Source organism: Vulpes lagopus, chromosome 1 (assembly GCF_018345385.1).
Source record: "Vulpes lagopus strain Blue_001 chromosome 1, ASM1834538v1, whole genome shotgun sequence".
In the NCBI taxonomy this organism is placed as follows: Eukaryota; Metazoa; Chordata; class Mammalia; order Carnivora; family Canidae; genus Vulpes; species Vulpes lagopus.
Genome location: NC_054824.1, coordinates 113347607 through 113374139, shown reverse-complemented (window position 1 = coordinate 113374139; position 26533 = coordinate 113347607). Strand labels below are relative to the sequence as shown.

Here is a 26533-nt window from a genome sequence, read left to right as displayed (position 1 = left end):
ACACTGGGATGATTTTCTTTAGTCACTGGGGAAAAAAAATCAATCATGTTATTGGTAGCATAAAAAAATCATTCAAATACTGCAGAAGGGAACATAAGAAAACATTTTCCTAAGACAAATACAATCAAAGAGAAGTTACCAGAAGTGGAAAGAATCAATCTGCCAGATTATAAGTGTGATATTCTTGTTGGCTCACCATTTGATAAGACAAAAGGAAAAACAACAACAACAACAACAACAAGGAGTCTGAGTTTATGTTTAATTAATATATCCAGGACAATACATATTTATCTGAAGAACCACCAAACACTCACTATCATAGCCAACAATCTATAATAGCTAGGTACAATTATCTTACTAAACAAAAATGAAGAATGAGGAATAGAAGGAATGAATATAGAGCCTGAGCTATCTTTTATCAGGCCATATACAGATGGCTTTTATACAACAAGCACTTACAGAGCACTTACCTCTGGGCCAAATCCTCTTCTAAGCACTTTACCAATGCCAATTCATTAAATCATCATAAAAGTCCTATGAAATAGGCATTATGTACATTTTGCAGATAATGAAACTAGGGCACAAGAGGTTATGTAATATGCCTAAGACCAAAGTGTGTATCTCGCTTTAGTATATGAGCAAGTAGTATGATAAATCAACACCATCCCACTTACTGACTAGAGACTTCAAAATTTTTAAACTTTTTATTTTATAATTAAAACTTAGAATGAGTTTTAAAAAAAACTAAAATTAGTGGTCTGAATATGTGCTATTTGACCATATATTATCCCCAAATGTCATATGAGAATTTAATACAGGGTAAAGGTAGCATTTTAAGTCAGGAGAGAAAAGATAAATGTCATTAGAACACATGACTATTCATTTGGGGAAAGTAATTGAACTATATGCATACCACAACAGCATATGTAAAAATAACTTTAGATGGAGAGAAAAGGGACACAATATAATGCAGCTATTAAAAAAGCAAGACAGGGACACCTGGCTGGCTCAGTTAGTGCAGCATGCAACTCTTGATCTTAGGGTTCTATGTTCGAGCCCCATGTTGAGTGTAGAGATGACTTTAAAAAAAAAGTAAGACACTGACCTCAATCTGCTGAGGTGTCATGAGAGCCATGGCACACTGATAAATATAAATCAAGCATTAAATGAGTAAAACACAACTATTTATATAAGCACTAAATACATATCTATGTAACTAAATATATACAGACTTGGAAGTATATGGGTCAAATTATTTGAGTGGTTCACCTAAAGAGGTGAACCAACAGAAAGTCTTTTATTTTTATGCTCTTCTGTCTTATTAGAATTTTTAAATGCCACTGTAATTAGTTAAAAAATCAGCACACGTACACACACACACAATTCAGTGATGACGATGCTAGGCAAGAAGACAGGACACAGGTCACAAAAAGCCTTGTAGGTCTTGTTAAGGACCTTTCAGTTTATTCTTAGTGGATGAAGCACTAGCAAAAGCTTTTAAGCAGAGGGGAGGAAAAAAAAAATTTTGCATTCTAAAAAGATCTCACTAGTGGCAGTGTAGAGAATTAACTTAAAAACAGCAAGATTAGATATAGGGAAGATGGTACTGATACTACTGATAATTGAGAATTTGCCGTGTGCCACATATACTATCTAACTCAGCTCACTAAAGCCTTACAATCCCCTGTATTAGAACTATACAATCTCCACGTAGGCTCGGAGACATTCACAAATACCCCACTTGCACAGCTAGTCAGTAAAACCTGGAAAGTGAATTCAAACCCTGCTCTGAGCTTCACTGAAAAGTTACATTCCATCCCAGAACATGGCAGGAACCTGGATAAGTGATGAAAGGAACACAGCCAATGCAGAGCCAGAGCCGGGAACAAGCAGGAGAGGCAGATGCAGTGCCCATGGAGGAGGCAAGACAGACGATACCTGAGGACTGACTGGATGCTGAGGATGAAGAAGGTAGGGAATTTTATGCTGATACCCAGGTTTCAGGCTTGGAAGAAATACACAGATTTTCCATAGTGTGTTAATTTTTACTTTTATGCTATCAATACTGACTGATACCTTCAAAGATTCTATAGACAGCTCATGAACAACAACATTTTTGTACCTACTTTTCAATTCCAACTTTCTAGTGCATTACTATAGTTTCAACATCCCCCCAGGTACAGTATCTTGCAATGAATCTTTCATCTTAAAACTCTATTCACTGCAAACACTGGCAGGCTATGAGAGGTTATGAAACTCCTTCCTTGCTTTCTCCTCAGGAAACTTTATGATTTTCACCTGAGCTAACAATGGAAACTATCAGGAATATTAGAATCCCTCTTGGATTTCTCTTGTTTCGATCACAGATAAAATGGAGACCTTGGATATACCTGTATCTATACGTATATAGAGATATAGATACACACACACACACACACAGCATACAATCCCGTATGTAAAAACATTTTTTTTATTCTTGTTTAAACTACACCTAAATGTGGCTGTTTTTAATGATGAGTAGGGATAGGGTCCATGGTTTTGAGGATTCTAGAAACTTCCTGAATTTTAAAATTTTGTGTGCAAATGGAAAAAAGCACTCCTCTAGGGAGATTATCAATAGCTTTCATTAGATGTCCAAAAGAGTCTAATACCTAAAAAAAGATTAAGAGCCACATGGCTGTCCTTTAAGGGAATCTGTCATTAATTAATCCCATGACTAAACAACATATTTAGGAGTCTTCAATAAGCAGACACAAGCAGTTCACTGCAGCTGTTCATCATAGGTATACAGGCCAGGCAACAAGGCATGTTTCAAACCCTGCTTTTTCAAACTGAGGCCTATTTTTGCCATCTATTTGTTAGGCTAATGGGAAAAAATCATCACCTACATAATGAAACATAACTTGCTGCAAGGCTTCAGTTATGATGGCAATGAAGGATGGCTGATTGTGTATTTTTACATAGTAGTCTCATTTTAGAGACTACTTCTCTGTTATTTTGAACATTTTTCATAGGTTAATTCTGTATCCTAAACTGTTGCCAAGATTATACCAAGAAGCATTCTACAAAAAGAGAACACAGAACTCATGGCACAACAAAAGTATTCTTTAATAACCTAGTGGCTCTCATTCCTCCTGCTTTGTTGTGAATCTATTCTACTATAATCTCAGATGCAAAAATTCTCATTTCTCCAGAACTACTGACCTTACTGACGGTAGGAAATTTGGCTGAGATGTGTGTGTGTGTGTGTGTGTGTGTGTGTGTCTGCGTGTGTCTGTGTGTGTATCCACGTACCCTTACCTACCCACTGACTGAATTACAGTCTCAGAAACAAAAAGAAAGCACATAGCAGAGTGAGTAGAATACTGTTAGATTTAGGCAGCTTTATACCAATAAAGATCTTTACGGACAAAGAAAGAACCTACACAGTATGATATAAAGGACTACATAGAGAGAACTTTTAAAAATAACTTCTGAAGTTGTCTGATAATTCACTGGCTAACACTGAGTAGACTCCACAAATCACTGAGTATAGTGTTTAAAGCAATAAGCCCACATAGTTTTTCCCCAAATGACTAAACTCTCCTAGGGTAAAAAGACAGAGGTACTTCTAATATAAATTTGCTTCAACTGAAGGAGAAGAGCTGTCAAAACTGTCTATTTTTTATTCTGAATGCCATTTTCTTTTTTTTTTTTTTTTTTATTGGTGTTTAATTTACCAACATACAGAAAAACACCCAGTGCTCATCCCGTCAAGTGTCCACCTCAGTGCCCGTCACCCATTCCCCTCCAACACCCGCCCTCCTCCCCTTCCACCACCCCTAGTTCGTTTCCCCGAGTTAGGAGTCTTTATGTTCTGTCTCCCTTCCTGATATTTCCCAACATTTCTTTTCCCTTCCTTTATATTCCCTTTCACTATTATTCATATTCCCCAAATTAATGAGAACATACACTGTTTGTCCTTCTCCGATTGACTTATTTCACTCAGCATAATACCCTCCAGTTCCATCCACGTTGAAGCAAATGGTGGGTATTTGTCGTTTCTAATTGCTGAGTAATATTCCATTGTATACATAAACCACATCTTCTTTATCCATTCATCTTTCGATGGCCATTTTCTTTTAAAATTTCTCTTCCTCTGAACATCTCTGAACATGACATTGGGCTTCCATCTGGAACTGCAGATAAGCAGCCTTTATGGGGCTCTAGGCCCTTCCAAGAAGGAAAAAGCAATCATGATCCAACTGTCCAACCTCACTACTTCAAATCCGCTAGACTATTTCTCAGGCCTCTGGTACTTTGAATTCCACCATTACGGAGAAGTAGGTTCTAAGAATAGGAAAAATATCTGAGCTACAAGATCAGGATGTATCTCCACTTTTGCCCCAGAACTTACAGTTCTAGAGAAGATGAGAAATGAACATGAATGAGAATTCTCTGGTCTTCAGAGTCTCAGACATTAATCAGCTTAAATGACTTCACATTGCAAGGCTACAGTCTAGTTGTAAGACACACTTCTTTCTCTGCCCAATATGCCTTGGGATTTAAGCCCCAATCTAACATGTGAATATAATACACAGAGTATTTTTTTTTACAGAATATGTTTTTTTTTCCTTAGACAACTCTTATATATCGTCCTCCAGCCTTCATGAGGGAAACAGAAACATTAAGATGAAGTCATCTTAAAACAAGGGTCAGAAAAATACATATAGGAGACAAAAACAAATAGGAAAACAAGCAACCACACACTTTAAGTTAATAAAAAAGGATACAGACCAAGGCTATAATCTGATTCTAAGCCTATCAGAATTCACAGTATAATGAGGTATTTTATTTTCACTAAAACTGCATGGTCATCATGTGCCTAATGATTAGTAGTTAAAGTATCATCTAAGAAGGATCCATATTAAACCATGATAGTGTTATCAGTGATTATCAAGTATTTTGGAAGCATGATCAAAGCACAAAAAACCCTTAACATCTGAGTGAATTGTTTTGGTTAGAAAGGTCCCACTCATCTGAAGTAGTTCTACAGGGGGTTATAACAAATATGAATTTTCATGGGAGTATCTTTCTGCACCTGCAAAGTTAAACACATATCCAGACTCTTTTATCAAAAAGAAAACACAGACATGGGTTTTTCAGATTCTATTTAATGTACTGGCATATTTTAAATTTTTTTTTAATTTTTATTTATTTATGATAGTCACAGAGGAAGAGAGAGGCAGAGACACCGGCAGAGGGAGAAGCAGGCTCCATGCACCGGGAGCCCGATGTGGGATTCGATCCCGGGTCTCCAGGATCGCACCCTGGGCCAAAGGCAGGCGCCAAACCGCTGCGCCACCCAGGGATCCCCTGTACTGGCATATTTTAAAAATAAATTTCAGGTCTAGGTACAGAAGTTAAATTTAGAGAGAGAGTGTAAGCTATTCCTTTCACTTGAACTTGACCAAGGAAGGCTGAGAGAAAATGGGAGTCTGTTCAAATACAGCTATCATTTCCAGGGCAATTAGGAGGTTAAATTAGGAAGGTGCCATTGTTCCCCAACTACTCCCAGCCATTTCCCAAAGAAGCCTCCCCACCACCACATCATCCTACAGATGGCTGAAATTTTCTTATGAGGACTCAAAAGTATTTCCTTCCCAAATCATAACAGGTTATCACAGATTTCAAGGGAAGTGGAGGGACAGAGTGCAATACAAGAACGCGTTAAGGAGCGTCCAAGATAAAGACATGGCAGAAGAAAGCAGGGGAGGAAAGGTGGCAAAGCCAAAGTCTACATAATGATTTTGCTTTGCTTTTGATGACCAAGGAGAGGGAATGTTTCTGTTTCCCTCATGAAGGCTGGAGGACGAGCACCATGACGAGAGTGGAGGATGTGGAATGGCGGCATCCGGCAACACTGAGATTTCAGATGGAGCTCCAATCATGAGTGATTTTTCAGGCTGGACACTCAGCCTGAAGCACAGAAGATCAGGACGTGGAGATCAAACACCACAGCTGGTGGGCCATGCTTGATGAGGAGCAGCCAAGAGCATCACTGTGGCCCAGCAGGGCAAGCCCAACAAGGACGAAGCCTTGAGAGACCTGGTCCCAGCTAGTGCTCTGAATGAATGCTGTCGGGCAGGGTGGGCTCTGGGAAGGGCAAAGGACTAGAATCTGAGAAGTGTAACTTTAAGAATTCTGGCATTTAATAAAGTGAACCACATGTCAGACATTGTATTGGGCTAAACACTGTATATACATTTTATGTAATTCCTCAACAGTCTCGAAGGAGCGAGTGGTATTATCTGCCACTTTCAGTGAAAAACTACGAGTCAGCGAAATCCATCACAGAGTCCTTCTTCTATAAACAAGAGGAAGGAAACTGAAAGGACTCAATGAGGCAGCACATGTACAAGCACCAAGGCACAATAAAAAGATGCTCAAAAATGTGCCTCTCTCAAGGAATCACAGAGCAGAAAGAATTTTTTTAAAAAAAAACAGAAAGAGGGATCCCTGGGTGGCGCAGCGGTTTGGCGCCTGCCTTTGGCCCAGGGCGCGATCCTGGAGACCCGGGATGGAATCCCACGTCGGACTCCCGGTGCATGGAGCCTGCTTCTCCCTCTGCCTGTGTCTCTGCCATTCTCTCTCTCTCTCTCTGTGTGTGACTATCATAAATAAATAAATTAATTTAAAAAAAAAACAGAAAGAAACCCAGTCAGTCTTCACAGAGATTACAGTTCTACCTAGAGACATAACACATTTACGTGTAATCACACAGAATCACATAAAAAGCAGACATGCTATGTACACAAATGACAAACAGAGCCACGGTTTACAAAGACCATTCCAGCAATGGTGTGCAGGAAGCTTAATGGTGGGGCTGGCCACCTGGACAGAGAGAGATCATTTTAGGAAGTTTCATTACAATTGCTATGAAAATAAAATGCAGGTCCACTCCTACAATAAGGCAGCAATGGTAGGGCCTGGAGAAGGAACTGAAGGGCAAACCTGAGCAGACCAGATTGACAAACATAGGCCAGAAGAGAGAAGAGGAAGGGAAATGAATGCAGAGGCCCTTCCCTGGACCAGTAACCCACAAAGCAGACGCAGGAAGGCAGACTGGGAAAAGGAGTCCCGTTTGCACATGCTGAGTGTTAAGACTGCTGGGGGCCACCCAGGGGAGGGGTGGGAGGACCAAGAGAAAGGTCGAGGAGGTTACACACTCCATGGGGTCAAGGTGAAACTCAAGATGCCCCAGGGGCCATGCAGAATGGAGCCCTAAGACTGAAGCCCAGGAGAAGAGGACTTTCAGGAGTGGCTAGGACCAAGCAAAAGCAGCAGCTGACAGTGGACAGCATTCCAGGGCAGAGGGAGTAGAAGCCAAGGCCTGACACACACCTGGTTTTGAATTCAGGAAAGGGAGTCTTGGTCCCTTCTGCAGGCAGTTTCAGGTAGCAGTGGGGAATAAAGGCCAGAATGCAGAGTTGGAGGAGGAAAAGGTTAGAAAATGAAGAAAAGAGAAAATGCAGGCCAACATTACAAGAAGCTAGAGCAGACTAAGGAGATGAGCTATTAAGGGGAATACATGACCAAGGGACAGTATGCTTTCTTAAATTTGAGACAATTAGGTAAATTTATATTCCAGATACAAACACTTAGAAGGAAGCAAAGGTAACTTATAAGCAGGACATGAGATGACTGATGGGTGGTAGATCAATGGTCTCTAGAAAAGCACAAAACAGGAAAGCTCCAGAGTATAGGTAAAGGGGATGAGGGGTAGGAGGAGGGTACTTCTCCCAGTTCAACATGAGAAAGAGGTATGAGTAGGTGTGAGTGAAGGTTTGTGACAGAACATGGAGGGAGGTCACACCATTTCCACCAAGGGAGTGACAGCTTCTTGCTGGAAATGAGGCAGATGCCTGAGAGAAGTGCCTTCCTAGGAATCAGGGAGTGCTCAGACTGACAAAGGGTGGCCAGGCACTGCCCTCTTAGCAGAGACTGTAGATCTACAGTGCCACCAATCTGCAAGGCTTTGTGGTCCTTCTCCAACAGGGCTTGTCAGCTTAGTTAGGTACAGAAGTTAGAAGACACATATGATTCATCCAGAGCCCGGATTCTGGCAGACATATATGGGGAGAGGATGATGGAGGATGAGGTAGTCAAAGATCCTGACAAGAGAATGGTTGATTTGATGGAACCGGGGGACCTAGCCTGGCCAGGGGGAAGATATAAAGCCAGAAGGAAGAAAAGGGACAAATTCAACAGCTATGTTGAATTAAAGGAAAAACTGGTACTGTGGGAATAAGGGAGAGAAAGGGCTGCAAGGGCAGCGGATGGGACCAGACAGTGAGATTTAAAGTTCCACAGTGCAGAAGAGGTTCAATTCTGATTTATGCAAGTGTGGCACGAAGCAGGTGGACTGCATGGGAAAGGAGGGTCAGGCTCAGGTGGAGGCACTCGTGGTATTACGCGGCTCATGTAGGCAAAGGATGTCCAAGGATGAGAGGGACACTGGGGCAGGAGCAGAGGGGAGCTCAGGGCGGGTAGCACGTGAGCATGCATATGCACACAGGTGCACACACACACAATCCAATGAAGTAACAAGAGTGGAAACAGTAGGGAGGAGATGGCATAAACCTCAAGGTAGGGAGGGCTGCAAAGTGACAAAATACTAAGGAGCAGGAAGTAGGAGGCTAGGCCCACTGACTTCAGGGAGTAAAGAAGTGAGTTTGGTAGAGGGGAAAGTGCACTCTCGGAAAGCAGAGGTTATAGTGAAGCAGCTGTGCAGGCTAGCTGGAGAAAGGAGGGACTGACATGTTGAACTATTAAGGATAATGCATCACTTGTTTATTTTTTTAAGATTTGTTTATTATTTAAAGATTTTATTTATTTCTTTGAGAGAGAGAGAGAATGAGCAGCAGTAGGGGCAGAGAGGGAGAGAGAAACTCTCCCTCAAGCAGATTCTGCACTAAGCCTGGAGTCTGACATGGGGCTGGATCTCACAACCCTGAGATTGTGACCTGAACTGAAATCAAGAGTTGATCATTTAACCTACTGAGTCACCCAGGCACCCTGATATACCACTTGTTTTACCACTGGGGTTGCTGCAGCAGTCACAGAATGATGGGAGGGAGCCGGCTATGAGAAGCCACTCAGGTCAGAGATAGGGACAAATCAGCATAGTAATGGAAAGGCGATGGCACCCGTGGTCAGTGGCTTCCAAAGACAGCCATGTCCTGATCCCTGAACCTGTGAATATGGTACGTTACATGACAAAAGGGATTTTGCAGATGTGATTAAGTCTGGAGAATCTTGAGATTGAGAGGCTATCCTGGATTATCCAGGTTGTCCTAATGTCATCACAAGTGTCCTTCCAGGAGGGAGGCCAAAGGACCAAAGCAGATGTGACCATGGAAACAGAGATTGGAGTGATGTGAGCCCACGAGCTAAGAAATGTAGGCAGCCTCTAGAAGCTACAGAAGGCAAGGAAACAGATTCTCCCCTAGAGCCTGCAGAAGGAACATAGCCCTGCTGGCTCATTTTAGACTTCTTGAACTTTAAGATAACAAATTTGTGTTATTCAGGGACACCTGGGTGGCTCAGCAGTTGAGTGTCTGCCTTTGGCTTGGCGTGATCCTGGAGTCCAGGATCGAGTCCCACATTGGGTTTCCTGTATGAAGCCTGCTTCTTCCTCTACCTATTCTCCCTCTACCTATGTCTCTGCCTCTGTGTGTCTTTCATTAATTAAAAAAAATAAATAAAATCTTTTTTAAAAAATAAATAAATTTGCGTTATTCTAAGCCACTAAGTTTATAATGATTTGTTACAAGAGCAAAAAAAGAAAAAGAAAAAAGAAAAAAGAAAAACAACTCCCTTGCTATATAAACTCAAACTAAAACTATATACTACACTATAAAAGACACATGAAGTCCAAGGGTTTTAGCTTTTCCATGATAACTTTCACCTTGTTCTGAAATACCGATTTTTAAAATATGCAAGTGTCCTTGACCTGCAGGGGCTCAAGCACTCATTTAGTCTATCTGCTCAGCCATCCAACACTGGTTGGGGAGACAGGAACATCTGCTGGGCATAAAAGCAGAGTTTTCTGGGCCAGTGACTGACAACAACCAGGATGTGTGGTTTGTGGGACAAGAACAGTTTAGGGCGAGGGAGAGCTAGGCTCCCTCTGTCAGACTTGCCTCCAGAGTGCAGGTGGAGGTCCCCTCAGCTCCTGGCCAGCTAACAGGAGGGGCAGTGCCTGCCTTCATGCTAGTCCTTCGCCATCGCCCAACCCTCACTCCCACCAGCATGAGCCCAGAAGAACAGAAGCTGGCAAGTCCACAGGTCAGAGTGCACAGGTAGAGACAGCTTCAGGAAAGGGGAGGGTCTTGAAGTTCAGAGAACAGGAAGAGAGGTAGAGGCCTCACACTTGGATAAAGACTCTGAATAGTTAAGCAGAGCAGCAACAAGCAGGAGCCAGTGTGTGGACCAGCCTGACTGGCACGGAAGAAGCTCTGTGTTGATGTGCTTCTAGGGCTAGACTCTAGGGACTTTGATTCCAGGATGGCATATTAGAACTTGTGATGGGCAAGAGGGTGGGAAGGATGCTTTAGGGAGATACACTGGATGGTTAGATGACTGGCAGGGAGAGATAAAAGAGAAAAGTATTAGAACCAACTTCAAAACAAAACAAAAAATATTTTAAAGTTTGAATCAAATCAAGATAGGTGAATTTCACCAGTAATGAAGAGAAAATGTTTTTATACTTTCTGTCAACAGAAGGTGTTTATATCCTTGTGTACTCACTACCCAGATGGTAAAATAAGCCATAAATTACAAAACACTTTAGTTTGTCTCGTACAAAAAGAAATTCAAAATAGACCTAAAGATATGCAAAAATCTCATGCAAATAAAATAAGCATACTTTTAAAACTATAAACATAAAAATATATATACACATACATATATGTTTTCTTAGTAGAATACACATTTGATTTGCATGACGAAACTGATCACCTGTGTGTGTGTGTGTGTGTCACTGGTACACTTTCTAATACCTAAGCATTAGGATGAAAATTATATATTAAATATCTTTTTAATAGTTTTCCAATCAGGATATGCAAACTATTTTACCCCATTTTCAACATGTCAGTGTCCAAAGCTGAAAAGTTCTATCTCAGCTGCCTGACCTGAACACTATTATCACAATATTTACACAATTAAAATGGACAGTAACAGTCAAGAGCACAATATCACTCCAAAACTGAGCTCAATCTTACCATCTTTCTCAGAAGACTGGCCTGAACTACCTGCCTCTTTTATTTTACTGAAACCCATTTTCAATTTTAAACCACTACTTCATCTTGGAGTACAAATGTCCAAGCAGAGTAACACTATCTTGAACACAAGCATCTTCAATCATCAGGACAAATCAGACATAGTAACTGGTAAGCTTCTTTATCCTTGTTCAGGGTTGGATGAGATGCTACCTCTGCATGGAACACCTAGGAAACTCATTTCTTGTACATTCCACTGACAGTGAACATTCTACCTCCCACTGTTGCCATATTTTGGGACACATCTTATATCCTAGGTAGATGGCAAGATTTTCAAGCAACCATGTCATAAAATCCTTGGTGAAAATGTGAGTAGCCTGACTTAAATCATGAGTGAAGAGAAAGGCATGCCAACAGGTCAGACGTGACCACTTTCTCTCATGCTAATATTTTATGGTCACTTTCAGAGTTGACAAAATTAGAGTCCACAAGCTGAGAAAGTCATATTTTAAAGTCACATTATTAGCCAAGGAGCCCTCAAAGGCTGTGTCCTCTGCTCACCGCTCATCTCTACTCTGTGGAAAGAGTTGTGGAGTCTACTTACACTCTCTAAATGGAACCTATTGCTGCCTTTGCATGCCACATGTCCCCTCACTTAAGCGCTTATTGGCACCTCTTTTGTCAGATCTCTGCAAAGTCGAGGGAGAAAATTAGAGAGGGAGAAAATTAGACGACCCATAACCTACGATTACACAGTTCCCTATATTGCCAAAGGGATTTAATTCAGGAACAGAAATCTCACCCTGGCCCCTTGGAGATTTTTTAGTGAATACTACGTCACAAGGGAAAACCTGGGGGAGAAATTCTCTGATCTGCAGGTGTTTTTGTACTGGCTGAAGGACCCTGAAGCATTCTAAAGGAGAAACGGAGAAACCGTGCTAATAAACTCACTGGCTGAGCTGAGGGAAGAATGCAGACGCTGGTCAGAACCTAAGGGCTCTGCCATCAGCCAAAATCCACCTTGATCCAGGAATGAAGGCACATTTCAGCCTAACATGCTAACATGTGATCCAATCCTCAGTGGAGGTAAGAGAGGATCCTTGTCTGGGAATACACAGGGGTCTGATTTCTAAGACCCTGCATCGCTCATGGCCTATTTTGCTACATATAAGTACAGACTTCAATCACTGACTGTTCTTACATTTTCGTGGTCTCTGGCTACCTTGAGACGTTACAGAGGTCCCATTCATGCCCAAGAAGGGTCACAAGCCGGGCCTATGTCCTGTGGTTATACCTGGCACCCTGGACCTAGCTAGATGACATCTGCCCGTGTGGCTCACAGCACCTGACAGGCCTGAGCTGGCCCTGAGGCTGGCTCACTCCAATCTCCTGACCTGCAGTGACCACAAAGCAAGGACACAGATGGGCCCAGGGACAGAGAGAAAGGGAAACTACAGGTTGCACTGGCTTGCCCTAGTCAGAGCCAACTCTCTTTAAGGATCCTCCATGCTCAGAAGTGGAAGGAGGTTACCCAGAAGTCATTCAACACTGACCGGTCACGAATACACTATGAACAGACACTGTGAGGAAACATGAAAGAGAAGGAAGAAGAGACCACTTACCCAGGGAACTTAACCTGCTTTGGGGGGAGCAAACACCCTAAGTCTCATCACATGACAGTCTCACCAGGAGTCAGCAGGGACTGCATGGTTCTTATAAGCTACAACCACACTGGACTCTATCCTGCACCGGAAGCCTAGGGAGGTTCTCAAGCTCCAGGATGCCCGGCCCCACCCCGTGAGGTTCTAATTTAATAGGTCTCCAGAACACTCATACATCTAGGTTTTCCAAAGCTCCACAAAGGCATCCGATGTGAAGACTGGGTTAAGTAGAAATCCAATAAAGCCGGATAACTGAGGTTCTCTGAGATCTGAATTTAAAGTTTCATTATTTTTCTTGCATGCTGTTGCTATTGGGCAATAACTAATCCAATTAATTGCAAGCTTGTTTCTATGAGGCTGTCCAGACAAGAACGAACTATGAATTGATTAACCATATGGTATTTCTTCTCCCTTTTCTAGGAGCAAGAAAGAACTAGCACAAGAAAAAAAAAATGTGTTTCAAATTCAAGTATGAAGTACTGAAATGGTTCTCAGCTTTCACAAAGAAATGTGAACATTTATAAATGTATGGGTTATAATTTTTTTATTATGAAAAATTTTAACATGTATAGGAGGAGTTAATAATGTAATGGAATCCCATGTATCCACTAGCTGATTCAAGTTACCAATTTATCAATCTTGCTTCATTACCATCTCCACCTAATATATACATCTCCGTTGTCACTCAAAAAAAAAAAAAAAAGACTGGGTTAGGTATGAAATATTTAGTATTTCTTAAATGTGAGCTGCCAGCACTGGTTTCCCTTTCTTTCCTTATTTGTTTCACTTCTCTCCTATTCTACTGCCATGGCCAGGCTTAAAACTGTTAGCCCTTTTGGGGCACCCTCATGGCTCAGTCAGTTGAGCGTTCAACTCTTGGTTTCAGTTCAGGTCCTTCCTGATCTCGGGGTCATGATCTCAAGGTTGTGAAACTGAGTCCTGTGTCAGGCTATGCGCTCAGATGGGAGTCTGTTTCTGATTCTCTCTCCCTCTCCTTCTGTCCCTCTCTGCTACATTCTCTCTAAAATAAATAAATAAATCTTTAAGGGACACCTGGGTGGTTTAGTGTTGAGTGTCTGCATTTGGTTCGAGTCCCGCATCGGGCTCCCTGCGTGGAGCCTCTTCTCCCTCTACTATGTCTCTGCCTCTCTCTCTCTCTCTTTCCCTCTGCTATGTCTCTGCCTCTCTCTCTCTCTCTCTGTCTCTCATGAATAAATAAAATCTTTTAAAAAATTGCTAGCCCTTTTGCATGATAAAAAGTACTAGATGTAACTCAACAAATACCATAAAAAGGAAAGCAAATAAAAAGTGTTAGCTTCTCAGTGCTGGTTAAAATGCAATACAATGATGTAAATTTTATGCAATTTTTAAATATAAATTCCCCTGAAACACTGAAAAACACAGACCAAGAAGAATAGAAAGACTAGCAGAAGATTTCAGAAGATTTAATACCTCAGGTAAAGATGATCCCCCTGAAGGCACAAGCTCTCCCCACCCCCCCTACCCCACCCCACCCCCCACCCCCGCCATGCAAACAGTCATTTCGTCAAGCAAGACCACACAGGCTGCTCTGGGCATCATTAGAGTCAGGTAGAACATCATTTAGGGGTTTCGCTGTCTCCCCCACATGTTGCCTGACCCACCACTTTCATGCAACACATCGAAACAGATCCCTCGAACCTGATCCTTGGGTGGTCATGTGCAGGTAATACCTGCTAATACAAAGAAAGCCTAGCACTTATTGTTCACTATGTGCATGTTGCATCCAGTGTCCCTTATGTGTACAACTGATTTAATCCTCCAGCACCCCAAAGAGGTAGGCATGGTAGTTTCCTTACATTACAGGTGAGGGAACTGGAGCACAGAGAGACTGGATGACTTGTTCAAGGTCACAGAGCTAGAAGGTGGGAGCACTAGGTTTCAAACCCAGAAGTCCAGCTCCAGCTCCAGCTCCTGAGCACATATTCTCATCACAAAGGCTTCCATTAGCTTTGTTATGTTATTTTCCAGTGAAATCTACAAATCAAAAAGGTTGGGTGTTCTGTGTAGGCAAATGACTTCCTTCTAATTAATTCTCTTAAGTGTTCATTCCTTGCCAAAATATGACTGTTAGTAGTTCACCTTGGAAAACAGTTCAACAGGTGCTGCTATAGCCTTCTGTTCTGTCAAGTACTGCTCCCAAGACCATGCTTCCTGTGCAGCCACTGACGGGACTGGAAAAGAAAACACAGTGACTGTTCTTGAAACAATTAGTGACAGAAAAATAATACTTAATTGAAGATAAACTCAACAAGCAGGCTGATTAATCAAATAGGTATTCAGGAAACCCAGTAACTAATAAAAATTTTATTTCTCGGGATCCCTGGGTGGCGCAGCGGTTTGGCGCCTGCCTTTGGCCGAGGGCGCGATCCTGGAGACCCGGGATCAAATCCCACATAAGGCTCCCGGGGAATGGAGCCTGCTTCTCCCTCCGCCTGTGTCTCTGCCTCTCTCTCTCTCTCTGTGACTATCATAAATAAATAAAAAATTAAAAAAAAAATTTATTTCTCACTTTCTGTGAGCATTTAGTAAAATCATCTAACCAGTCCACAGTCAGCTTCTCCTGTATTACAATAGGCCTATGAATATAGTCCCCTCTCTAAGAAGACCGTTGATAAACGTTAAACATGGGTAGTTTCTTACTCCTCTCAAAGAACAATAAAGAGGTTTCTAGGTGAATGACTTGAAAATATCTGTATAATTTCCTTTTGCTTTCATACCTCTTTTGGGAAAGAATGTCAATTGGTACAACCTGTTGGAAGGCAATGTGGAAATATACGTCAAAAGCTTTAAAATGTTTTCATATATTTTGAACCAGCAATTCTGCTTCCAGGAATTTGTCTTAATGTGCTTACAGCAAATGTACCCAAGGGGCAAACATGAGGGTTTGTATCCTATAACTCCTCATAATAATGAAACATTGGAAATAAACTACAGGTCCACCAGGTGAGGGTTAATTATACGCATTGTACAGACATGTCATTTTAATAATAGGCTGTAAAATTACATTATAAAAGATTAATGGCAGAGAAAGACTATGTTAATGATACACTACTAGTGGAAAAAACCCAGCAGTTTAGAACAAAATGATCCTTTTTGGTAAAATGCACAATAGAAATATGTATTAAAATTATGACTAAAGACTAAAATTACATAAATCAAAATCTTAAATGAAGTTATCTTTAGTTGTCAGGATTATGGTTCTTCTCAATATTCTCTGCACTTTATTTTTCTGCTTTCCAAATTTTCTACATCAATAACCCCCTTCGTAATTCAATAAAAATATCATTTTTAAATAATAAAAATCTGCTGGAAAGGATTGATAATTGTTTTAAATTTATATTTCTATGTCCCAGTAATTGTCCCTCTAGGATTAACATGCTAAGCAGTCACGATAAAAGTTGATAGTAAAAATATACATCACAACATTATCACAGCAAAAACACAGTAGAGTATTAATATGGGACTATAATACATGTACATTTACAAATAGGCACATATGTACATATGATTATAAAGTTATTAAAAACTACAGATAGATATAGTTTCTTTTTTAGATTTAGATTTTATTTATGTATTTGACACAGAGATAGAGCAGAAGCAGAGGTAGCAGCAGGCAGAGGGAGAGGGAAAAGCTGACTCCTCACAGAGCAGAGCCAGGTGTGGGGCTCAATCCTAGGATCCTGGATCATGACCTGAGCTTAAGGCAGATGCTTAACTGACTGAGCTATCCAGGTGCCCTGAAAACTATATTTTTTAGAGAATTTTCTAGGTTAAGTAAAAATCAAAGTAAGGACAAAAAACATAAAACACATTATCTTATTCTAAATTTTAAAATATAAATTATTATACATATTGAGATACTCATTTATTCAACATATTTATAAAGCACTTTCTTTGTGCAAGGCCTTATGCATAGATATTTGTCCACACATACAAACACACAGGCACAGAAAAGCAACTGAAAAGGAATAGCAAAATACTAATAGTATCTGTATGTGTATAATGGGACTAACGTAAATATTCTTTCCTTTTTGTTACTTTCTACTGTTTTAAAATTCTCTACAAGTATGATTATCATACACACATACACACACACACTCACAAACACACACCCATATACACACATCCTGGAGAAGGTTGGCCAAAAAGCACTATGTGAGTTTTAACAGTAATCTTGCTATAAAATGTTCCTGAAGAATGTACAGATGGTAAAAGGTCAGAACTGCGTGAGCATTGGTAGTGACAGGTGGTAAGATGCACCTCTAAGTCAAACATTTGAAACCTCTCAAGACAATAAAGCAACCTGATGGGATAACAAACACAAAAATCCATTAAGTTGTATAGGAAGAACTCATGTAGACTTTTAACCATTTAAAAAATATTTGATGAGCTTAATATGACAAGAAGTGTGCTGTCCACTGAAATAGAAATATAACCCAGTCCCTGATCCAGTAGATGAAAAATAAACAAATAATGCATACTGTTTTTTTTTTTTTTTTTTTTAATTAACTTTTATTGGTGTTTAATTTACCAACATACAGAAAAACACCCAGTGCTCATCCCGTCAAGTGTCCACCTCAGTGCCCGTCACCCATTCCCCTCCAACACCCGCCCTCCTCCCCTTCCACCACCCCTAGTTCATTTCCCCGAGTTAGGAGTCTTTATGTTCTGTCTCCCTTCCTGATATTTCCCAACATTTCTTTGCATACTGTTTTTTTTAAAAAAAGATTTGTTTATTTATTCATGATAGACACAGAGAGAGAGAGAGAGAGAGAGAGAGAGAGAGAGAGGCAGAGACACAGGAAGAGGGAGAAGCAGGCTCCATGCCGGGAGCCCGACGCAGGACTTGATCCCGGGACTCCAGGATTGCTCCCTGGGCCAAAGGTAGGTGTTAAACCACTGAGCCACCCAGGGATCCCCTGCATACTGTTTATCCTTTGATATACACATATATATAATTGACCAAAAGAGAGTAATTTAAGCTCAGAATATAATGAAAAAAATCATATCAATTTAGAGTTTAAAAACAGACGCAGTATATACATTAATCTTTACTATGTATCAATCACAACATATATGTTCTGGCTAAGAAATACACTTACTAAAGTATGAAAATTTTGAAAAGTATTTTAATCATCAAATAAGGCTGACAGAACTTTCATCAGTGGATTTCCTTGCTTTGTTTGAAAATAATGAGACATCTTAGTATGATTTCCATCAAGGAGCTTACAATCTGTTCAACCATTATAGCCCTTACAGATTTCCTGCCACTTATACCACTATATGAGATATTTTATTTTTCTAAATAGAGAAAGCAATTTGACAAACCCTGAAGATTCCCTAGTAAGATTAGTCAACATCCCTATTTTCACATAAGCATTTTACTACGCTACAATTATATGCTTTACAAAAAAACGTTATGGCAGTGTTGTCTCTAAAGCAAATATAGATACCTCATTTTCTACAACAGCTGTGTTCTTAAAAAGACTGTGTAATTTCTCAATTTAATCATATTTACCATTGTTATATATTATTATTTTACCAGAATTAAATCATATCCACGATCCTCTCTTATGATCACATAAGACTGTAATAATCCTTTAAGGTTTTACCAGGAAAAGAAAACATGATATCAAAAATAACAACTTTCCATAGGTTCAATATCTATGTAGAGCAAGAGGACTAGGCAGCAACATGTCGCCAGCCAATTGAGGAAATACCGTTCCTCTGCTCCTGGGGCCACACACAAGACTTGTGTCATTACTGACTCTCGGGGGACCATACCAGCTGAAAGAAATCAGTTTGCTAATTTAGAATTAGGATATCAATTTCTAAAAATAAAGGATCTTGTTGATATTGTCCATTACCTTACCCCTGGAGCAATAACCATGCCTGCCCATAAATATTTGTTTAATGAATTAAAGGGAAGGAAGGCAGCTGTGATAATAGTTTGGTTTTAAAGTGAATTCAAATATATCTATTTTGACCAACTGGTTTCTCAATATCCTGGAGAGAAGGAACCAATTATGAATAGTACTGCTTCGGGCACTGAATTTTCTTTATTTTTGATGCAGTTTTCTTGAACATACTACAGATACAACAGTCATTTTATAGAGTATTAGATAGGCACACAGGTTTGTAAATCCTAAATTCCATTTCTTTTCACTATACACAGTGGCTAAGCAAAACATTCCAATTATTACTGTTCTGTCACACATTACTAATATAAAACATGTGTCTGATTGTACATTACCTGTCGCTTAATATACATCTATTATATCCCAGGTACCAAATTGTGAGTGTGTGTGTGGGGGGTATGCATGCATGTACATGATGTAAGCATATATGTGTAAATGTGTATGTTTCCATTTATCCTTTACAACACTAAATATCAGATTTGTAACCTCATAATTACAGGAAACAGGCTTACAGAGGTCACACATCTGGAAAAATCTGTATTTAAACAAAATTTCTAGCACATGCATTCCCATTGTTTGATACTGCCTCACTTTAGCATACGCAGTGAAGATGTAGCAGAAATGCCTATTAATTATTCACCATCTTATATGGGTAAGGCTCATGGCACCCCAAAACAACTACAATAGTACTTTCAAGATCACTGATCAGAGATCACCATAACAAATATAATAATAATGGAAAAATTTAAAATATTGTGAGAATTACCAAACTGTGACCCAGAGACACGGAGTCAGCAAATGCTGTGAGAAAAATAGCACTGACAGACTCGCTTGACGTGGGGTTGCCACAAACCTTCACTGTAATATCTGCAAAGCACAATAAAGTAAGGTATGCCTATATTTATAGCCAAAAGATAAGGTGTTAATACTTGCTGAACAAGTCCTCCCAACTTTAACATTATATTCTGAAAAAAAAATAGAAAATGAATAAATACAGCCTCTTCAACAGTACAAAGTTTTTTTTCTTAAAAGCTAAATATCCAATGACAGAAGTCAAATTAATTATGGTTATGAGGCCACATCATATAGCTTTTGCAAATATTAGATTAAGCACAGATAGAGCACAGTTTATATGCACTTCAGCACTAGAACGATTTTTTTATATATGAATAAAAACCATAAGAAAACAAATGAAAATGTCTGGGTTACAATGGTGAGATGTGTCAAGCAAAGCAAGATAAAGGCTGACAAATGTGGCCAGTAAAGAAACAGGTACTCTTCAATATTCAGACACTTTAAGACTTACATGGAAAAGGAGCTAAAGAAGCAGCTCCCACGTCCCTTGCATAGGGTGTCACTGAGACAAGGGGTCCAGATACTGCAACATGGGGGCTCAGACACCCTGTTCCTGAGGAGCTCATTTCATGCGGCCATTATGTACTGTACAGCCTGCAGGTGTACCCTGAGGGGAGGTGACACAAAAAGACTCAAGCCTCATCAGAACCTGGGAGGCATAAGAAACTGTCATGACAGCCTCCTGGGGGTGGCCTTCCCGGAGCAGCTCCTCGAGAGCCTCCCATGTTCTCATGTGCCAGGAAGATCACAGGGCACTCTGTCAGATTGAGATCATCTGCGGGTAAGCTCATCTACCTGGCCAACTGCATATGTGCACTGTTGCCAAGACACCATAGCAGAGCCACTCCCCTACAAAATGGGATAGGTTGGACTTAAAAAACAAACAAACAAACACACAAACAAACAAACAAACAAAAAACAACAACCCAGAAACATGACACCTTCCCCTGTGTGGAAACAAGCAGGGCCATCTCTCTCTGAGCAGCACTAGGTGGTGGTGGCGGATGTGTGTTTCCTTTCTTATAAAGCAAAGAAGATCCCTCAATGTATCTGCAAACCCATGCCATTTGGTTTACATGGCCTCAGCCAAATTTGCATATCAGCAAAAACTGCCACACTTCCTTCACAAAAAGCAGCAATTTGTGCCTGCCAAGATGACATATTTACACTTTACCACCTCAGTGAATTTTGCTTTGTTGTTCTACACACACCTTGAGGTTTGTTGGCTTATTCATCAGATTAGCAAGAGCAAAGGCTGGAAACTAAAAGCAAAGAACACAGAAAAAAAAACTTGAAGAAACTTCTCAGGAGTTGAAGTCACTGTACATGTCACACATCCACAGCATGCTCGCCACCTCTGCACTTTTTTTAAACCATGGTCATGAACCAGTGTCCTCCTCCAGTGACCACAATCACTTTTCTTGCCTCCAACTGTAGGTACAAGCCTATCGAAATGATCAAAAAGAATGTGTGGATGAGAACCATTCTGAGTGCAGCCAAAGCTGCCACCAGACCATTCACAGTGAAGTCAGCTCCAGAAATACTAGTCCAGGGAAGACAGTGCTGGAAGAGAGGATTCAACTTTGGACAGTGGACTTGGAGGGTCAATTGCTGAGAAAAACAAATCCAATAGGGTGACAAAACAAAGGAGCTAAGTAGAACACAAGTCATAAGTCAAAGAAAGGCAGGGTCAGTGCATGGACAAGTTGAAGGCTGGTGCTGTGACTCATTTTCTTAATGATGTGCCCATATGGTATTAATGAATGCATGGGTACACTTCACTGAACCAGGCCATGTCCTTACAGGGAGCAGAACACTGAAACACTGGAGTTCTCGCTCTTGGAAGTATTCCTTTTACAAAATGCTCACAACATCAAATAGGGTTGGGCAGCAATATTACCCTATAAAAGGGGCTCATACAATGAATGTGGTATATCCCAGATCAGATACTCTTAATACTGAGAGTATTTTTCAATTCTGTAAACCACAGATACCTCCTATTTTATCATTTCAGATTTGGAGTTCTGAATAATTGAGTTTACTTAAATAACTTTAAAAACCCTTTACTTCGTATCTAAATTTTTCAGATGAGTACTCTTCCACCTGTGTTAGAGTTTTTGTTCTCAACTCTTACTAAAATCCGTAACACATAAAGCCTAGCACGCTATTTAAATATGGAAAAAAATAAAAATAAAAATAAATAAATAAATATGGAAATAAGCCCTAGTTGTCATCTAACACTGTGATTTTTTTCAAACTTTTCATTTCTCTCAAGCATGGCCCCATTTTTCCTCATAAAAATATCCTACGAGGAGCCCTGATATTAGAAAGCCCCCCAGGGCAACTGCTCTGGCTGCTTCATGCTCTGCCCACTCAGTCTCCCACCTACCCCTCTAAGGGAATCACAGATTGAAAAACTGCTCAAAGACGAACCCTTCACTTCAGCAATAGGAAGAGCCATTTCTAGAAAATTGCACAATATTTATTAGTAATTCCCTGAACTAAAATTAAAAATGGCAGGGGGTAAAGAGTGAAAAAATTATCATTTTTAAGGACAGGACCATGTAAATCCTAAGGCTCATGTTGCAGAGCAATACCTTTTTAATTTCCTTAGCCGTAAACACAGCTCTTCACACCAGTATTCCAACTTCATTTCAGAAGGTGTGCCGCATACAGCTCTATTAGGTGACAACTTGGGATGTGTGAGAAAAACAACTGTCAGTTGCAACCAGCGCATCTTATTACACACTGATGTAAATAATGCCTTCTTTGGGGGCACCAACCAGAATGATGCAAGTTGCCTAATGTTAGCAGCTTATCACTGCAGGGTAACCATCTTTGAAGCAGGAGCTCCCTACAGATACCCACTCTTTCCAACCACCCACACTTTAATAACTCTGCCATGCCACTTGTCCATGGTCTGCTAACACATTTTTCACTTGCATATTCAACCTGCTTCTCATTTCAATACAACTGAACTCAGCTCATCTCCCTAGACAAAGCAGGTACCATGTGCTGGAGACATACAAGGAGCTTGACACCTGTCCCCACATAGCATACATGCAGACAAATGTCACACCCAACCTGACATATAGCAGGACTCAGTGTTTTTGGTGAATAAACAAGAAGACATGAGTGCTAATCGGCACTAGTTAGGAAACCCAAACAATGTGTCTGGGAACAAAATGAAGGAGGATTAATTATGAACAGGGAAAGCTTCCTGGAGACCATTGCTTTCTGAGACAAACAAATTTAACAGGCAATTCAAGGAGGAGCAGCAGGAGCAAAGGAAGAGAAGCTGGCAAGCAGGGAGCTGCTTCTGCAAATGCCAGAGTCTGATGAGCACTAACATAAAGTTTGTAGGGGTACAAAGAACAGAAGGCTGGGCTGCTAGATTGCAAGGAGGCAAAAATACAATCAGGAAAGTTTCTGAAAGTCTGCCTAAGGAGGCTGATCTTTATTCTTGTGATTTAGAGAAGCATCAGAGCCTTCTGAGTGGTAAGCAGTATCATCAGAATGCACTAAGCAGTGCAAGATAAGGATGAAGTAGATGTAAGGGATGAAGACCACAGGCTGACAATGACAACAAAACAGATTTGGCAAGAGATAGTGTATATGTTCCCTAAAGAAAAAGTTGGGACAAAACCAAGGGACAATGTAGAAATTAAACTAAAGACTACCGCAAACAACTGCTTGAGGTGGGGTCATATAGGGAGAAGGTTGAGATGATCTTGAGGTTCAGTCCTGGATACTCAGGAAGAGACTGGCAAGTTCAGGGAGCATCACAGATGTTGTAGAAAAGATTATTTTCATAGATGTTGAATTTTAGGTCTCTGGAATAATCTGGGTGTATATATCCAACAAAAGGCAGTTCCAAATTTTTCAGAAAGAGGCAACAATGGGAGAAATCTCAAGAAAGAAACAAAGATAGAAATTTAATGTTCACATCAGAGGTAAGTGAGAAGCTAGAGAAGCACAAAGAGAACTCAGGGTTAGAAAGAGTGCAAGGAGATATACAAGACTTGGGAGCTAGAGGGGCAAAGGGCTCCCCAAAGGCTGGAGGATCTAAACCATCAAGTGTTAAGGAAGGTCAAGTGAGACTAAGTAGAGAGAAGAAGCCACTGGGTTTGGCAGCCAGGGTGTTGCTGTGATCTCACAGGGGGAAACATGTCAGTGGAAGGATGAGATCATAGGTGAGACTCAGGTAGTCAAAGAGTGAGAAAGAGGCCTGGTGAAAGCTGCAAGTATGGGCTACACCTGGAGAGGTCTGTAAGTGAGAAGGTAGGAAACAAGGAATGGGCACTGGTGTAAGAAGTCTGCAGGTGACACAGGAGTTAAGATTGTAAGCATGGTCTGTGATAAAGACAAGGTTCATAGGTATGCATATGGAAATGCATGCTGGAAAGCTCAAAGAACCATGAGATTCCAATCATGAGGAGCCTTGTAGGGCAACACAGAGAAAACTAAGGTGAGCCATGTATGCTCACTGATTCAACAAAGAGAATCTTCTATGACAGAATCCCTGTGTGTTATTAGGGGCTAATGATTCAAAGATGAATAAAATATAATATTTGCTTCTTGGTGAGCTCAGGTCCTGAGTACAAAGCTTGCCTGGCTCTGGGGACCAGTGTGTCACAGAAATCCTTGAATCTTTCGGCACTCTAGAAGCTAAGAGAAATCATTAAACACCACTGAGACATTTTTTTTTTCTGAATAGGAAATCTTTATTAAGTAATTTTCAGAGGAGACAGGCAAAATGGCAGAAGACCCTCCTCATTTCATCTGGTCTCCTAAATTTAGCTGGATAACTATCAAACCATTCTGAACAGCTATGAATTCATCCTGAGATGTAAAGAAAGAACAACTGAAACTCTACAAATAGAAAAGCGACAACTTTTTGCAAGTGTGTATCTTGCTTGGGTCATGGTTGATATTCTTGACTCTGCTCACACGTACAGCCTTTCTGCACTTGACAAAATGATGAGAAGGAGGAATTCACCACAAAAGAATGAACAAGGGGTAATACCCTCTGTCACAGATCTAATGAATATGAGTTTAAGTAAAATGTCGGAGATGGAGTACAGGATTACAATTATAAAGTTATTAGTTGGGCTTTGAAAAAAAGCATAGACTCTAGAGAAATAAAGTACAAAACTGAGATCTAATCAGGCCAAAATTAAAAATACTCTGAGATGCAGTCCAAACTGGATGCTCCAATAGCTACAGTAAATGAGCCAGAAGAAAGAATAAGTGACAAAGAAGAAAAGCTGATGCAAAGGAAGGAATGCAAGGAAAAGAGAGAAAAACAACTAAGAGCCCACAAGGAGAGGATCCAAGAAATAAATGACAGCTTGAAAAAAATAACATCCAAATTATTGGAATTCCAGAGGGCCAGAGAGAGAGACAGATAGGACCAGATGGCATATTTGAGCAAATCATAGCTGAGAACTTCCCTAATCTGGGGAAGGAAACAGGCACTCATATCCAAGAGGCAGAGAGGACCCCTCCCCAAATCAACAAAAGTAGATCAACAGCCCAACATATAACAGTGAAGCTTGCAAATTTCAGAGATAAAGAGAAAATCCTGAAAGCAGGTCAAGACAAGAAATTCCTAACAAAGTGAGAGAAATATTAGATTAACAACAGATCTATCCACAGACACCTGGCAGGCCAGAAAGGGCTGGTATGACATATTCAACGTACTAAATGAGAAAAACATGCAGCCAAGAATATTTTATCCAATAAGACTTTCATTCAGAATGGAAGGAGAGATAATATAAAGAGCTTCCAGGATAGACAGAAACTGAAAGAATATGTGACTACCAAGACAGCCTTGCAAGAAATATTAAGGGGGATCCTGTAAGCAAAGAGGGAGCCCAAAGAAACAGAGATAATATGCAGAAACAGTAACTGTACATGTAATACAATGGCACTAAATTCATATCTTTCAATAGTTACTCTAAATGTGAATGAGCTAAATGGTCCAGTCAAAAGACACAAGGTATAAAGAAAAGCAAGACTCATCCATATGCTGGTCTACAAGAGACTCAGTTTAGACCTAAAGCCATCTTCAGATTGAAAAGGGGTGGAGAACCATTTGCCATTCAAATGGACATCAAAAGAAAGATGGGGTAGCAACATTCATATAAGATAAATTAGATTTTCAACCTAAGACTGTAGTAAGAGATGAATAGGGACACTATATTGTGCTTAAAGAGTCTATGCAACAAGAAGATCTAACAATTATAAATATTTATAACCCTATTTTGAGAGCAGCCAAGTACATCAACCAATTAATAACCAAAGTAAAGAAACACATAGATAATAATACATTAATAGTAGGAGACTTCAACACTGCAATTTCAGGGACAGACAATTTAAGAAGACCAACAAAAAAACAAGGGTTTTGAATGACACAATGGGCCAGGTGGACTTCATAGAGTATATAGAATGTTGCATCCTAATGCAACAGAATACACATTCTTCTTGACTGCACATGGAACGTTTTGCAGAATAGACCACATATTGGGTCACAAATCAGATCTCAAGCAATACCAAAAGACTGAGATATTCCCTGCATAATTTCAGAAAAAAAAAGAAAGAAAGAAAAGAAACTAGAACTCAATCACAAGAGGAAATTTGGAAAGAACTCAAATACATGGAGATCAAATAGCATCTTACCAAAAAATGAATGGGTCAACCAGGAAATTAGAGAAGAATTAAAAAGATTCATGCAAACTAATGAAAATGAAAGCACAACTGTTCTAAACCTTTGGGATACAGCAAAGATAGTCCT

General features: G+C 40.2%; 1 protein-coding gene across 6 annotated transcripts in view; it reads right to left on the bottom strand.

The window, feature by feature from the left end:
- L3MBTL4 (L3MBTL histone methyl-lysine binding protein 4) overlaps positions 1-26533 on the bottom strand; it is a 459873-nt gene that overhangs the window by 307836 nt on the left and 125504 nt on the right. For 5 of the 6 annotated variants that reach the window (XM_041724323.1, XM_041724314.1, XM_041724342.1 and 2 more), the window contains one exon: positions 15044-15135. The exons of the other annotated variant lie outside the window; for it this stretch is intronic. In XM_041724323.1, the coding sequence (XP_041580257.1) occupies positions 15044-15135 (92 nt within the window). The remainder of the gene's footprint in view (positions 1-15043; positions 15136-26533) is intronic. 6 annotated transcript variants of the gene reach the window in all.